This window comes from Pseudophryne corroboree, chromosome 7 (genome assembly GCF_028390025.1).
Source record: "Pseudophryne corroboree isolate aPseCor3 chromosome 7, aPseCor3.hap2, whole genome shotgun sequence".
Classification (NCBI taxonomy): Eukaryota; Metazoa; Chordata; class Amphibia; order Anura; family Myobatrachidae; genus Pseudophryne; species Pseudophryne corroboree.
Window position 1 is genome coordinate 238,821,301 of NC_086450.1, and position 16,227 is coordinate 238,837,527.

The 16,227-nt window shown below is 42.5% G+C and overlaps 1 protein-coding gene across 1 annotated transcript in view; it reads left to right on the forward strand.

Moving 5' to 3' along the window:
- Positions 1-1,017: 1,017 nt before the first annotated feature.
- The window catches only part of SLC15A2 (solute carrier family 15 member 2), a 102,129-nt gene continuing 86,919 nt past the window's right edge, over positions 1,018-16,227 (forward strand). Inside the window, exon 1 of the mRNA XM_063934047.1 lies at positions 1,018-1,355. Coding sequence (XP_063790117.1) covers positions 1,316-1,355 — 40 coding nt within the window. The 5' untranslated portion in view covers positions 1,018-1,315. The remainder of the gene's footprint in view (positions 1,356-16,227) is intronic.

A 16,227-nucleotide genomic window follows, 5' to 3' on the forward strand; every position in this document is an offset into this window, starting at 1 on the left:
GTCGGTAAGCCGGCGGCCGGCCTCCCGGCGCCGGTATGCTGGTTGCCGGGAGGCCGGCCGCAGGCAGATCGTAGTGAACCCATTAAATGACCATGTGCTCACAAATTACACCATTCATTTTTACTTTCAAGTAAAGTGTATGAATATCGTAAAAAGATGTGGTGTTGAAATCCCTTTATCAAATAATATTTGTGGGTACCCAAAAATATTAAGGATCCCCAAATGTGCCCATTTCTGATAGCTGCCCCCAGAGGACTGCAAAGCTATCAGCTATACTAAGCTTCCGAACTTGGCCCTTATAGGATATCACCATCTCCATATGGCGTTACTCAATAGTAGCCTACGGGTTACTATATTGGCTCTCTTTCTGTTGATTCGCAGTGGCTCATGTGCTGGCCAATGGCTACATATGCGCTGCCATAGCATTATGCTATCACACTGCTTCCAGCTCTTTGCCAGGACAGTAAATTATCATGAAAATATTAATTTTCACTTTGTGAATTTATGAAAAAAAATATTTATCACATCTGCATTAAAAATGTGGATTGTGAAAACGATGCCCCTTGGAGTGTTCTGAAAGTCAGTGTATGTGCACTATAGATGTATGTGTATGCCTCCAACAGTGGGGGTCCTGTATGCTTCATGTGTACTGGGCCCCACAATCTCTAATGGCAGCACAAGACATACAATAGATGTGATATGTAACTGGCATAAGCTGGGAGCTTTTCAGTATCATATATGTCAGACTGTTATTCATTTATTTGTAACTAAAAGGCTGCACAACATCAACAATCTATGTAATTAAAACCTTGTATGCTTTTTTTTTTCTCTTCCTTGATTTCCCTATTTGATGAACCAAGACATTCACATACAATACAGCCCAGAACCCTGAGAGCCTGCTGTGCTCATTGTTCCATCCAAAACAGTGTCAATATTTGTAATGAATTTGTCACAGAGAATTGTATCACAGAAACAGAAGAAATACTGTATATAACAGTGTGTACTGTAAACAAATAACCACATCTATCTCAACCTCCTATTCCACAGACTTTACATAATCAGCCTCGATCCCATGATTCCATCTTCAAAAACAGAGAACGTGTGTGTGAGCTCGGCCTGGTACAAAGGTTAACAATAAATACTGCTCAAATCTCATCTTAGAGTAAAAAAAAATGCAAAGAGATATTATTGGCAGCCTGAAGAAAGGGCAAGACTTGGCTGTTGAATCATTGACAAGAGTTTAGGAGACAAGGAAAAATAAGATGCTCTAGGAGTCCAGGACACTGTGTGTGAAGTTTGAACACAGGTTGCAACCATGGGAGAAGGTGGGAAGGACGACGACAGCAAGCCCTCAGGTAAAGCTTGCCACACAAATCTTATACAGTACTGTGTTCTGAAATTATTGAATTAAGACAATGAACAATGCAACTAATCCTCTAAGAAAACACGTTTGGAGTATACAATGTATGACACTGTAGTATCGCTCTGCTGGAGCGTACAGTGATTGCAGATGTTGGGCTAAATGAGAAGTTTTCTCAACAGAAATCTTCTTTGTGCATTAACCAGAAAAGTATTAACACAACACATTAGTTTCTGTTGTCTAAAGATGGCTTTTCTATATTACTGTTCTACATCCAGGACACATTATTATGAGAATCTCAGTATTTGTTTAGGTTACAGTATAAAGTAAATGACAAAAACTAACATTAACTCTAAATAATATGAATATTTCCTCTATGTAACCAGTTTCAGGAATCCTGTGCCTTCTGTCATTCTGATTTGGGAATAGTAAGAAAGAGCAAGTACATGTAACTACACCTGGATAAATCATGTTGCACTGCAAGGGGTACAAATACATATGTGGTGTAAATAAGGGTGTAGTCCACAAATGCTGATCAGATTTATTTTTACACTGCACTTTAGATTCCAGTTTACATACACCCCACCTAAATCTAATTCTCTCTGCATATTTTAATCTGCCATACTTGCAGTGCAGCATGGTTTTGCCAAGGTGCACAGGCAACTTTCTTACTTTATTCCCAATTCAGAATCAGGCCCCTCCTATTTCTCCAATTCAATATTCTGTTGCTGTAGGTGATTCATTTGGATCAGTATGGAATCCTGACGCATGGGATGCCGGCTGTCACTATACCAACTGCTGCATCCCGTTCGGTAGAATGCAGGCAGTCGGGCGAGCGCAGGCTCGCTGCGCCCACCATGCTGCGGGCACAGATTTTTTTTCTCCCTCTATGGGTGTCATGGACACCCACAGAGGGACAATCACTTACACCGCCCGTATTCCAACTGCGTCATTGTACCCCATTGGGATTCCGGCATTGGTATTATTAAACACATATCCTTCCTATGTGTTGTTAAATCGAGTTTGATTGTTATGTTTAAGAATATCTGAGATATAGAATTTTGGGTACACACTTGCTGATATATCATTTGTACATTGGACGAATGATACACCATGCCACGGTGTGTACACCTAAAATATCTGTGAGGCACATCATTCACATATACATTGTGTCAGCCATGCAGCACAGCAGATGCAAGATATATGTAGACATATTATGCACATCTGCCTCTGTGGACAGGTAATTGACCGACTCATATGCTGCAAAAACAACATCATCGCTGCTTCCTGTGGCCAGACATATTAGTCAGCCGATTGGTAAGCGTGTATGTTGTGCCGCATACTTATCAAATTGGTTGGCGGATCGGTCGGCCGGCCAATCTGTCAACCAAGTTTGTCCCCAACATTGATTAATCTCACTGCTACAGAAGTAGGAAAAACATATAGGGGGTAATTCTGAGTTGATCGCAGCAGGAATTTTGTTAGCAGTTGGGCAAAACCATGTGCACTGCAGGGGAGGCAGATATAACATGTGCAGAGAGAGTTAAATTTGGGTGGGGTGTGTTCAATCTGCAATCTAAATTGCATCGTAAAAATAAAGCAGCCAGTATTTACCCTGCACAGAAACAAAATAACCCACCCAATTCTAACTCTCTCTGCACGTTATATCTGCTTCCCCTGCAGTGCACATTGGCCCTCATTCCGAGTTGTTCGCTCGTTGCCGATTTTCTCTATATTGCGATTAGTCGCTTACTGCGCATGCGCATGGTTCGCAGAGCGCATGCGCTTAGTTATTTTGCTCAAAAGTTAGGTATTTTACTCACGGCATAACGAGGATTTTTCATCGTTCTGGTGATCGGAGTGTAATTGACAGGAAGCGGGTGTTTCTGGGCGGAAACTGGCCGTTTTCTGGGCGTGTGCGAAAAAACGCAGCCGTTTCTGGGAAAAATGCGGGAGTGTCTGAAGAAACGGGGGAGTGTCTGGGCGAACGCTGGGTGTGTTTGTGACGTCAAACCAGGAACGAAACTGACTGAACTGATCGCAGTGGCAGAGTAAGTCTCGAGCTACTCAGAAACTGCAAAGAAATTTATTTTCGCAATTCTGCGAATCTTTCGTTCGCAATTCTGCTATGCTAAGATTCACTCCCAGTAGGCGGCGGCTTAGCGTGTGCAAAGCTGCTAAAAGCAGCTAGCGAGCGAACAACTCGGAATGAGGGCCATGGTTTTGCCCAATTGCTAACAAAATTCCTGTTGCGATCAACTCAGAATTACCCCTATAATGTCACTGATTTATTATCAGAAAATACATTTGAATATGCAGCATTTAATTTTACATGTAAATTGCTTATTTTAGAAATTTAGAGAATCCAGTCAGGCATTAATCTAACTTGTACTGGACCAATCAAAGCTGAAAGTCGTTGCTACAATATAACGCTATTAAAACATTTCTCCATGCATGGATATATTTAAATAGTTATTTTAAATAATTTATGAGAAGTTAAGTAATCATTTCACACATTCATATATGCAGAGCAGTAATACAAAATGAAGGGGGGGGGGGGGGGGGGCAGTCTAACCTGAGAAGGTTGCAGCCAATTTACTGTAACTATAATTATTGAAAAAGGTGAAGAAAAAAAAGCCTCAGAATTATTTTACTTTTCTTAATTTTATTCCACAATGCTTGGAATGTACTTGACACAATTGGATCCACAAATCTTCGTGTTCTCATGCAGATCATTTGTTTGTTGCTTTTCATTACATATTTTAACACCAGGAGAACTTTTAAAAATTTTCAATACATTGTTGCAACATTTTAGAGGTAAAGAAAGAAATGTTTAAAAGGTTCAGAAGTTTTTTTTATAACTTTCTGAATTTTATTTAAAAAAAAAAAAAGTTCTGGAGTTCTGGTACTTTTTCCAATTGAGGTGGAACAGACTGAAAGTAGCACCCTGAAGGTTATTCCTGTATTTCACACTGACTGACTGATGTTTACAAGTCTTATAGAGATGTCATATTTGATAAATGAGATAAAATGCCAAATTCCCAGTTCTGCCATAGAGAAAGAAGATCACACATAACCATGGTAAGGAAAATGGGCAAATGTGTTCAGGAAGAGGCACTTATATTTCTAGATATTGGTTCAGATAAATAAATGTAACCCTATGATATCTTCAATAGCTTTGTAGAACTATGGTAAACATGGCAATCGTGAGGCTGTAAATAAAAGAATTGGCAACTCTCCCTAGAGCTGAGAAACTTTAGAGTAGTTTGGTGAATATGTACTAAGATGATTTCTAAGATATAAGGTAACGAAGAGTCAGATATCTGCAAATAGATTGATGTGTCATGCTTTATCAACACATATAAGTGGGCAGTTTATCGCAAGGTTCCATCAGTACCTAGTGCAATATGCTGCTCTGCATATTTCTGTTTATTGAGGTAAAAAAATATATATATTTTTTTCCTTACACCTGTATGGGATGCCAGTAAAAAAATATTATTATTATTAATATTTACTATTACTATCCATTATTTATATGGCACCGCAAGTGCTCCACAGCACCTTACATAGTATAGTACATAAAAAAGAAGCAGTGCAATCAAAACAAGAAAAAAGTAAAAAAGAGTTACAGTACAAAACATTGCAGAACATAGGATCAAAACTACAGTACATACATTCATAGTACCCTCAAATATAATTCATACTGATGCAGCTAGAGGCTTAGGGCCTGATTCTGGTTTGTAAGGTATTGCATAGCTGCAGGGAAGTGGCTGTGCCGTACCATACAAAAAATAAATGCAGCAGGAGTCGCATATACAGTAGGATATGGTTTGTAAAATACAGTTGGTCAATGTCAATCATGGTACAGCTAAGGGGGACTGCAAGCAATATTACAGGACCCAAAGGCATAACTACCATAGGTGCAGGGAGTGCAGCTGCTATAGGGCCCAGAGCTGAGAGGGGCCCACCTTCACTGTCACAGTTACCTGGTGAATCTGGGCCATCCGCTTTGCACAGCGTGGTTTCCGTGATATCCAGGACCCGGGAGCATTATAGATGGAAGTGCCACTACCACGGGTCTCTGATGAGGTTGGGGTAGATGCTAGATCCAAATGGGCTAAAGGACCTCTGGCATCAGGGGCAGGAGCAAGGCCAATGGGATAGTACTTTCACTATCCACATCAACAAGTACTCCCTTTAGTAATCCGGTGACGAGCGGAGCAGAGAGAGCCACCGAGCCAAAGCGTGGCGAGAGAGGGTACATTTCAGGGTATCATATTCTGGCCTTGATCCTCCCCCTGGTGATGGAAGAGGTCCTTTAGCCAACTTGGATTTAGACATAACCATGCAATATAGGACGCGATTGACTGCTATTGGTGACGTCACCGACAATGAAAGTCCATGTTCTTGGAATGTCCCTTGTCATCGGGGAACATGGACTTCCAGTGACATAACCGATCACTGCTAATCGCGGCCTAGACGCATCAGAGACCTTTGGTAGTGGCACTTCCATCTTTAACACTCCCGGATCCTGGAACGTAATTAGTATTTGAACCTATTTGCCCCTTAAAGTCACAGGAGGCAATGTATTTACATACAAACTGCACTGTTTGTAATTTTGCCCCATGAAATGTAATCAAGTGCAATTAATTTTACTTGACTTGTGGTAATAATCTTGTCAGCACATGTGTTTTATTAGCTCAGATTTGCTCACACCTCCTAAGGGGTGAGAGCAAATAAGTTCACTACATGAACATTTATAAGTGTTTTTCACTCATACAGTTCTAGTAATTGTGGACATATATGTTCTCCTTCGATTACTATTGTGGCCACAGTGCAGGGCAACATAGCCACCATGGTGGCAGAGTTCAGAATAGCGTCTTTATCAAGAACCTGACACTGATCACACACATATTGGAGATATAGCCTACAGCTGATGTGAGAGGTTTAAGGGACAGATTTACAAACACTGAAATGTAATGTAAGATAATGGGATCAGCTTTGAATGACATGACAGTCAATGTGTCTCTCTTTAGGCTATAATCGCTCTACTGCTCATGGTTAGCAGTAACATAAATTAGCAGCTGCCTTTGGGCATCTTATAGACAATTCTGTATATACTAATTGAATGAATCATGTGAGCAACATGTGTTTTGTTACTGGCAATATTATCTCACAAAGGAAGGTAATCACTACTCTTCATTTCAATGTGCCCATCTATCCACTGGAATAGTAACAACTGTAATACTTTGACACATGACACACACAAAAATATATATATTTATATGTGTGTGTATATATATATATATATATATATATATACTGCTCAAAAAAATAAAGGGAACACTAAAATAACTAGAGATGAGCGGATTCGGTTTTACTCGGTTTTACTCGGTTCTCAAAACCGAATCTTATTGGCTATCCAAAACACGTGACATCCGTGAGCCAATAAGATTCGGTTTTGAGAACCGAGTAAAACCGAGTAAAACCGAATCCGCTCATCTCTAAAAATAACACATCCTAGATCTGAATGAATGAAATATTCTTATTAAATACTTTGAATGTGCTGACAACAAAATCACACAAAAATTATCAATGGAAATTAAATTTATTAACCCATGGAGGTCTGGATTTGGAGTCACACTCAAAATTAAAGTGGAAAAACACACTACAGGCTTATCCAACTTTGATGTAATGTCCTTAAAACAAGTCAAAATGAGGCTCAGTAGTGTGTGTGGCCTCCACGTGCCTGTATGACATCCCTACAACACCTAGGCATGCTCCTGATGAGGTGCGGATGGTCTCCTGAGGGATCTCCTCCCAGACCTGGACTAAAGCATCCGCCAACTCCTGGACAGTCTGTGGTGCAACGTGGCGTTGGTGGATGGAGCGAGACATTATGTCCCAGATGTGCTCAATTGGATTCAGGTCTGGGAAACGAGCGAGCCAGTCCATAGCATCAATGCTTTTGTCTTGCAGGAACTGCTGACACACTCCAGCCACATGAGGTCTAGCATTGTCTTGCATTAGGAGGAACCCAGGGCCAACCACACCAGCATATGGTCTCACAAGGGGTCTGAGGATCTCATCTCAGTACCTAATTGCAGTCTGGCTACCTCTGGCGAGCACATGGAGGGCTGTGCAGCCCCCCAAAGAATTGCCACCCCACACCATTACTGACCCACTGCCAAACCGGTCATGCTGGAAGATGTTGCAGGGCAGTAGAACGTTCTCCTTGGCGTCTCCAGACTCTGTCACATCTGTCACATGTGCTCAGTGAAAACCTGCTTTCATCTGTGAAGAGCACAGGGCGCCAGTGGCGAATTTGCCAATCTTGGTGTTCTCTGGCAAATGCCAAACGTCCTGCACGGTGTTGGGCTGTAAGCACAACCCCCACCTGTGTTCGTCGGGTCCTCATACCACCCTCATGGAGTCTGTTTCTGAGCGTTTGAGTAGACACATGCACATTTGTGGCTTGCTGGAGGTCATTTTGCAGGGCTCTGGCAGTGCTCCTCCTGTTCCTCCTTGCACAAAGGCGGAGGTAGCGGTCCTGCTGCTGGGTTGTTGCCCTCCTACGGCCTCCTCCACGTCTCCTGATGTACTGGCCTGTCTCCTGGTAGCACCTCCATGCTCTGTACACTACGCTGACAGAAACAGCAAACCTTCTTGCCACAGCTCGCATTGATGTGCCATCCTGGATGAGCTGCACTACCTGAGCCACTTGTGTGGTTTGTAGACTCCGTCTCATGCTACCACTAGAGTGAAAGCACCACCAGTTTTCAAAAGTGACCAAAACATCAGCCAGAAAGCATAGAAGCTGAGAAGTGGTCTGTGGTCACCACCTGCAGAACAACTCCTTTATTGGGGGTGTCTTGCTAATTGTCTATAATTTCCACCTGTTGTCTATTCCATTTGCACAACAGCATGTGAAATTGATTGTCAATCAGTGTTACTTCCTAAGTGGACAGTTTGATTTCAAAGAAGTGTGATTGACTTGGAGTTACATTGTGTTGTTTAAGTGTTCCCTTTTTTTTTTTTTTTGAGCAGTGTATATATATATATATATATATATGTTCTAGTGGTAAATCAGCCACGCCTTCAGTGTTTAGAAATAATTCATTCAGAAATCCTCAGATAGCAACCGAATATGCGTACCAGAAATGAGTAGAACAATCGCTTTATGAAAGGTGTCTTTGCATCAGGATCTTCCCTTGTTTGTACTCCTCCTCCTCTTATATCCGTCCGGATGTTTGTGTGGAGTTTGTATGTGCATATGCAAGACATTAAATTAATAATGTGCTCTCAAAAGTGACATAGTGCTGGTTTGTGCAAAATTGCAAAAAAGTGGATTTGTGCAAAAAAGTGCTTGAGTGCTATAGAAATATTATAGTATTACTAAAATTTGTGTTTACCCCCTTTCTAGGTAATGTGCTTATTTACCATTTATTGAGGGTGCAACACCAAAAACTTAGTGTTAATAAAGAGATTCAGTTGATATTAATGTGAAGCACTCACGTTCAAAACTACACTGTGTTGGATGACGTTCTTGTCATTTATTCATCCAATAGGAGTACCTTAAAACCAAAAAATACTCCTTGTGTAAATGTAGCTGTCACCTCACCTTTCTGCTGAGGTGACAGCTACATTTACACCCTCAATAAATGGGCAAAAAAATAGTGAAAGAACCAAAAAGGTTTTTTTGCTCTCACTGTACATGGGTATTCTTACCTGAGGAAAAGGCTTGATGCCTTGAAACGTCGTAAGCCTGCCATGTCTTTTTATTGCTATGAACACGTTTGCCCTGTTTGCACCATGATTTGAATACAATCTTTAACAAAGACCTTGGAGTGCCACCTCGTTTCCTTTGCCGCATACACCTGAGCCACAGGTGGGGAAGGATATGCTTCTGTATATATATATATATATATATATATATATATATATATTTATATATATAGAAAAAGGTGATGGTCCGGCACAGCCACATAAATAGGTAATGTCCTGGGTGCCCTCACAAGGGAGGAATGGATAGCATACAGACGGTGCGGCACTCCAAGGAATTTCTCACCAAACAGCAGTTAGATCTAACTGCTGTTTGGTGAGAAATTCCTTGGAGTGCCGCACCGTCTGTATGCTATTTATATATATATAAATATAAATATATATATATATATATATATATATATATAAATGTCCTGCACTCGCATCATAAGGAAATAAGGAAATTTCAAGTGGTGGGTGCTCTCAGCAGGCCATCTTTGTGTCTGCATATGTAGCTAAAGTTGCACAAACGTAGAGGGTGCACTCTCACAGATACTCAATCTTCACAAGAGTTCAGTAGATTTATTAGAATAAAACATGTGGCCCAATAGTCATCCGACTTTTCGATTCCAACATGGAATCTTTCTCAAGAAAATGCCATACAAATTACAGCATATACATATCACATGTCGTGTAGCATACATCTAGAAGAAAAAGAAACAAAATCGTCTTAATCTCCCAGGCCCCATTGTGGTAATATCCAAAATTTCAATAATGCACTTAAATGCTTCAATCACACATGTACTCTACAGGCATACATAGAAGTATTAACCATCACACTACAAACAAGCAATCACAACAATTTTACCAAAGGGCAAACACTAAAAAAATACACAATACCCTTAACAAGTGAATACGACAGCATTAAAAGGATCACCACAGTGCGAAAAGAAGGGGGTATGATTTTACTTAAATCATAACCGGTTCAGGTATAGTATAACGATGAGCGTCAATACTCCATATCGAAACAAGCACTTCAAAAACTATGTAGGAACAAACACAGTATAAGAACCAAGGACATCACGACACATTTATCCATTAGGTGCCTTCCTCACATTCAACCCCAGGGCTGTGTGTAATATATTCTCCAATGGCGGCACTCAGGGTGAAATAAATGAAGACTCAGACAATAGCTTGTAGGGATATATATATATATATATATATATATATATATATATAAAAAAATCTACGACACACACACACACACACACACACACACACATGAATCTAAGTTACCTTGTGCTTCCTACGTTCCTGCAGCTGTAATACCCAATAATAATTGTACCCGTATTGCATATGTACCCGCATTGCATATGCAAAATACATGGGGGAGGACACGCCTGTACTTACATTTGGTGCACACCCACAATGACTTTCAAACACTTCAAGAAAGGGCACCTCGTCTTTCAGTTAAATTTTTCTTTATTTAAAAACACTGATGCCGATGATTCTAACAACAAGCAGTTCTTACAATCAGACATCATCTGCCTGTTAATAAGAAGCAGTTCACAGACGAGATCATCGATGGACTGTGGCCCCCTCAGAGCATGGTCTCGGCATTTCAGCACAGGAAACATAGGAGGGCATCAGTATTGTCCTGCTTGGGTCCATTACACACAGAGTCTGGGACCTGGGGAGTCCACCCCCAAAGCTGTTAGCAGAATCTCCTCTCTGGGCTTCTGCTGGATAGGAGATTAAAAAAAAGTTGGCAAGTATGATGCAGACCTGTGTGAAGTAGTTCCTAGGTAAAGAATAGTTCCTTATAGTGCCGGAAACAGATATTTATATAGAACAGAAGAATGTAAATATCACCAAAGGCAGGTGATGTAGGGCCTCATCCTCTGTTCAAACATGTCCAGGGCACAATAAAGTCCCCCCTGTTCAGGAAACCAGAATACCGACAGCTGGTGCAATACCGACGCCCGTAAACCAAACAAACCCTCGGTATTCACACTCGGTTGGTGGGTCCATGCCACAAACTGAGTGGGAATAGAAACTGTGGTGAGCGAAGTGAGCCACTGGGCCCGATGTGTGGTGAGCGCTGAGAGCCCACGAGGGGACTCGCTGCTGGCATCCCGTCTGCCGAGATATCATATGTATTCCTGTGTGACAATCCTGAATCCAGGAAAGTAACTTGCTATTAGAATGTGAGCACCGTATTTAGACAATAATTATTTTAAAAATATGATTAAGTAAGGCATTTTTACGTGTTAATGTATAACATAAGATAATCAAATGTAATACTGACAGCAGTATGTAGCAGACACCCCTTCAATATATAAGTGTTAGCATGATATAAAGCCTTTTTATGAATGACTTAATATATAGAATTGACATTAAGAAATGGTCCTTTTCCACCACTGTATATTTATAGATCTAATTATCCTATAAATATTGTATACTGAAATTGCTAAAATCTTTTAGTGGGCAGTAATGTGAGAAGGGAGTGACGACCAGTAATGCACAGATACTTTGGCCCATGTAATAAACTGTTATCTGTTCAGTACATGTCACCAGTAGAAATGGTACCAAGTCCATGCCGTCATCTAACGATAAACTGTAACATGAATAATGCACTAGAGGAGAAGAGCGTCACCATAAAACACTACACTATTTACGTATAAGGATTATTATGTACAAAAATGTCTAATAATCATCACAGATCTGGTGGGAATACCTCAATTTGTCCACCACAAAGGATATGGAGAATATGTCGGTGTCTCTTCATCAGAATGAGGTTGCAGGCTGCTGATGAATTTTCTCTTTTAAATGTTGATAGATGTGATAGTGCCAAATACTTTCATGTGATTCTTCTTACTGCTGAGCAATGGCGTATTTATAATGGGTGCAGTGTGTGTGGTGCTTATGGGCACCAGGGGTCCAGGGAGCACACCCTCCAACTGTACCATTTTAGATGGTACAGTACCGCGTTTTTATGTTCTGGACTGGCTAAAATTTGGCTGTACAACTTGTAATGGGTGCTCAGTGACAGGCGGCTCCCTCCGTCCTTCCCTGACATCACTGGCATCCCTCAGGAACACCCGACAGTACTGGAACTTATAGCTGATGCTGTGCCTGCAATATATATTGTAAATAATTTATATACATTGTGCATAGGGGAGTAAAGAACTGGTACATGTCACCTTTGCCTTCCATGCAAATGGTTGTTTATATAAAGCCTGGCCTTAAAACAGTGGAACAAAATGGGTTAGTCTAAAAATGAAAAGGCGGTTGTACTGTAAATTTTGTTCTCAACCTGGCAGCATTTAAGTTCTCATCCTGTTGTGATGTGTTGTAGCCTGTAAATGTTTAACTTACCTTTGTAAGACTCCCAGAATTACCCAGTAAGATAAAAAGTACCAGCCAATCAGCTCCTAACTGCCATGTTACAGGCTGTGTTTATAAAATTACAGTTAGAAGCTGGTTGGCTGGTACTTTATCTCCGTCCACTTTATCTCTCTCCATGGCATAGTACATAGGGATGAATATATTATAACCATGCTGGTACAAACCTTCCTGTTAGACTTCTTTACCGAGGCGAAGCAGGAAACTACATCAACAAGATGTATTATAATCTTGTCTGCCGGAGCGGAGGAGTGAAAACTCCCTCCTCCAGCAATCGCTGCTAGAGCGCACAGTGCATCAGCCTTGTTCTGATGCGCTGTGTCTCTCCCCTGGCCGGCTCCAGTACACATGCATAAGATATCACTATTCACTCGAGATCTCACATGCAGCCCGGACCGTCAGCCGCCCCAGCCAGAATCAGCACTGTCCCTGGCTGTGTTTTATGGGCAATGACACCTGCAGCTGTCAAAATCGATAGTTGCAGCTGTTGGAAGGGAATGAGAGAAAGAGAGAGGAGTGAAAGCGAGAGAGAGAGTGTCAGGGAGAAAGAGAGAGAAAGAAATGAGAGGGGAGAGAGAGAGAGAGAGAGAAGGGGCATCAGGGAGATAGAGAGAGGTTGTCAAAGAGAGAGATTGTAAGAGAGAAGGAGGAGGAGCAATAGAGAGGGAGGGGAGCGAGCAGAAGTGAGAGAAAGAGAGAAAGTGTCAGGGATGGAGAGCAGGATAAAGAGAAGGGAGCAAGAGAGAGTGAGAGAGAGAGAGAGTGTCAGGGAGTGAGAGAGGATGTAAGGGAGAGAAAGAGGGTGTCAGGGAGAGGGTGTGTCAGTGAGAGAGAGAGTCAAGAGAGAGAGACAGTATCAGGGAGAGAGAGGCCCTGTCAGGGGGAGAGAGAGATGGTTAGAGAGAGAGAGAGAGAGAGAGAGAGAGAGAGAGAGAGAGAGAAGACAGTAAGAAAGAGAGACAATGTCAGGGGAAGAGAGAGAAAGAGAGTGTCAAGGAGAAAGGGAGAGAGATAGTGTCAGAGAGAGAGAGAAACAGTGTCAGGTATATACAGAGACAGTGTCAGAGAGAGACAGCGTCAGGGAGAGAGAGACAGTGTCAGGGAGAGAGAGAGACAGTGTCAGAGACAGAAAGACAGCATCAGAGAGAGGGAGAGAGACAGTGTCAGGGAGAGAAAGTGTCAGGGGAGAGAGGGACAGTATCAGAGAGAGTCAGGGAGAGAGAGGGAAAGAGAGACAGTGTCAAGGAGAGAGGGAGAGAGAGGCAGTGTAAGAGAGAGAGAGGCAGTGTCAGATTGAGAGAGAGGCAGTGTCAGTGTGTGAGATAGACATTGTCAAGGGGAGAGAGGGAGAGAGACCATGTGATGAGAGAGGGAGACAGTGTAAAGGTGCATACACACTAGACGACATCACTCTATGAGCGACGTCGTCTAGTGTTTCCCTTCCCGGGCCGGTTGGTCAGCCAGCTGTACACACTGAGCGATATGACCATTAATATTGCTCAGTAATGTCACGCAGCGGCCGGGCCGTGCAGGCAGTTCCTGGACAACAGTCCAGATTGGTCATGCATGCACCGCCGACACATGGGTCATTAACTACCCTCGGTGAAGCGCATCGGTCGTCGTCACCGGCATACATACTTGCCGAGAAAGAGAACTACGTCATTTAGGAAGGGAGAAAATGAACGACGTCATTCATTTTATCGGCAAAGTTGTATGCACCTTAAAGGAGAGAGAGAGAGAGAGAGACAGTGTCAAGATGAGAGAGGGAGAGATACAATGTGAGGGAGAGATAGAGAAAGGGTTGAGAGAGACAGTATCAGGGAGAAAGGGAGAGAGACAGTGTCAAAGATAGAGATACAGTGTAAGGGAGAGAGTGTCGGGGGGAGAGATAGTGTCATAGAGAGAGAGACAGTGTTAGGGGAAAAGAAAGACAGACAGTGTCAGGGAGAGAGAGAGTGACAGTGTCAAGAAGAGAGAAAGGGAGATAGAGACAGTGGCATGGAGAGAGGGCGAGAGTGACAGTGTCAGAGAGAGACAGTGACAGGTAGATAGAGAGAGACAGTGTCAGGGAGAGAGAGACAGTGTAAGAGACAGAGAGACTGCATCAGAGAGAGAGGGAGAGAGACAGTGTCAGGAAGAGAATGAGTTTCAAGGGGAGAGAGGGACAGACAGTGTCAGAGAGAGAGAGAGACAGTGTCAAGGAGAGAAAGAGAGACAGTATAAGAAAGAGAAAGAGACAGTGTCAGAGAGAGACACAGTGTCAGTGAGAGAGAGGCAGTGTCAAGAGGAAAGAGGGAGAGAGATAGTGTGTGGGAGAGAGACAGTGTCAGTGAGAGAGTGTCAAGAGGAAAGAGGGAGAGAGACAGTGTGAGGGAGAGAGAAAGGGGTGGAGAGAGACAGTGTCACGGAGAGAGAGTGTAAGGGAGAGAGAGACAGTATCATCAGAGAGAGAGTGTGTGACTGTGTCAGGAAGAGAGAAAGGTAGATAGAGATAGTGGCAGGAACAGAGCGAGAGAGAAAGAGAGGAGAGCAGATCAGGGAGAGAGAGGGAGGGAGGGAGGAGGAACGACATTACCTGACTGACATAGGGCCTAATTCACACCTGGTCGCACGCATGCTATTTTTTGCACTGCTGCGACCAGGTAATCGCCGCCCACAGGGGAGGGGGGATTCGCTGTGCAGGGGTGCGACCGACTGTGCAGTCAGCTGCACAAACAAAAGTTTGCGCAGTCTCTGCACAGCACAGGACTTACTCAGCCGCTGCGATGAACCAAGACGGAGTTGATTTCAGGATCCCTCCCTGGAAACGGCCGGGCATGCCTGCATTCGCATGGACACTCCCTGAAAATGGTCAGTTGACACCCACGAATGGCCTCTGCCTGTCAATCTTCATTAGATCCATCACTCCCTAGGGAGCGACACGCCTGCGCATTGCGACCCATGCGCAGGTGCACTTCAGACCTGATTGTACTGCTGCGAAAAATGGCAGCATGCGATCTGGTCCCAAAAATTATTCAGGTTTGTTAGCTAAACCAAAAAAAGCACACTAATGGGCACTGCAGGTGGGGCAGAGCCTTTCTGTAAAATCTTTTTGACTCAAAGATAGCAGAGCAGGTAAAAAATAAAATAAATTTAAGGAAAGGAACTTTTAGGGCATATTATAGTAGATGAATTGATCAAATACGCAATTAATTTTTTCACAGGTGATATAAAATCATATGTCCACTTCAGTGGATGTTGTGCAATAAAATCAGTCAAAATTCATTCACAAACGTGAAAAAGGCTAACGTCTAGGTACAGTATGAAGCAAGCTAAGAAGTAAATGAAAATATATGAGAACAATTACCCTTGCGTACACTATTGGCATGAACATGTAAGTTCAAAAAGCTACCTCATATTGCAACATAAGGAGATCCGTTCGGATCTCAAATATAGTTTTAGGCAGAGGTGGCCTTAGGCATAGGCAAACTAGGCAAATGCCTAGGGCATTTGGTATGCTTAGGGGCACCAGCAGCTTCTGCTGATTAAAATGATATGCGGTATGCCTATATTCTATGTGTGACTGCGGCTGTATCTGCATACGAAATGCTATGTTGCAGTGAATTCCTGGAAATCACTGTAATGTAGCATTTCGTATGCAGATACAGCAGCAGTCGCACAAACAATGTAGGCTTGCTGCATCTCATTTTAATCAGCAGAAA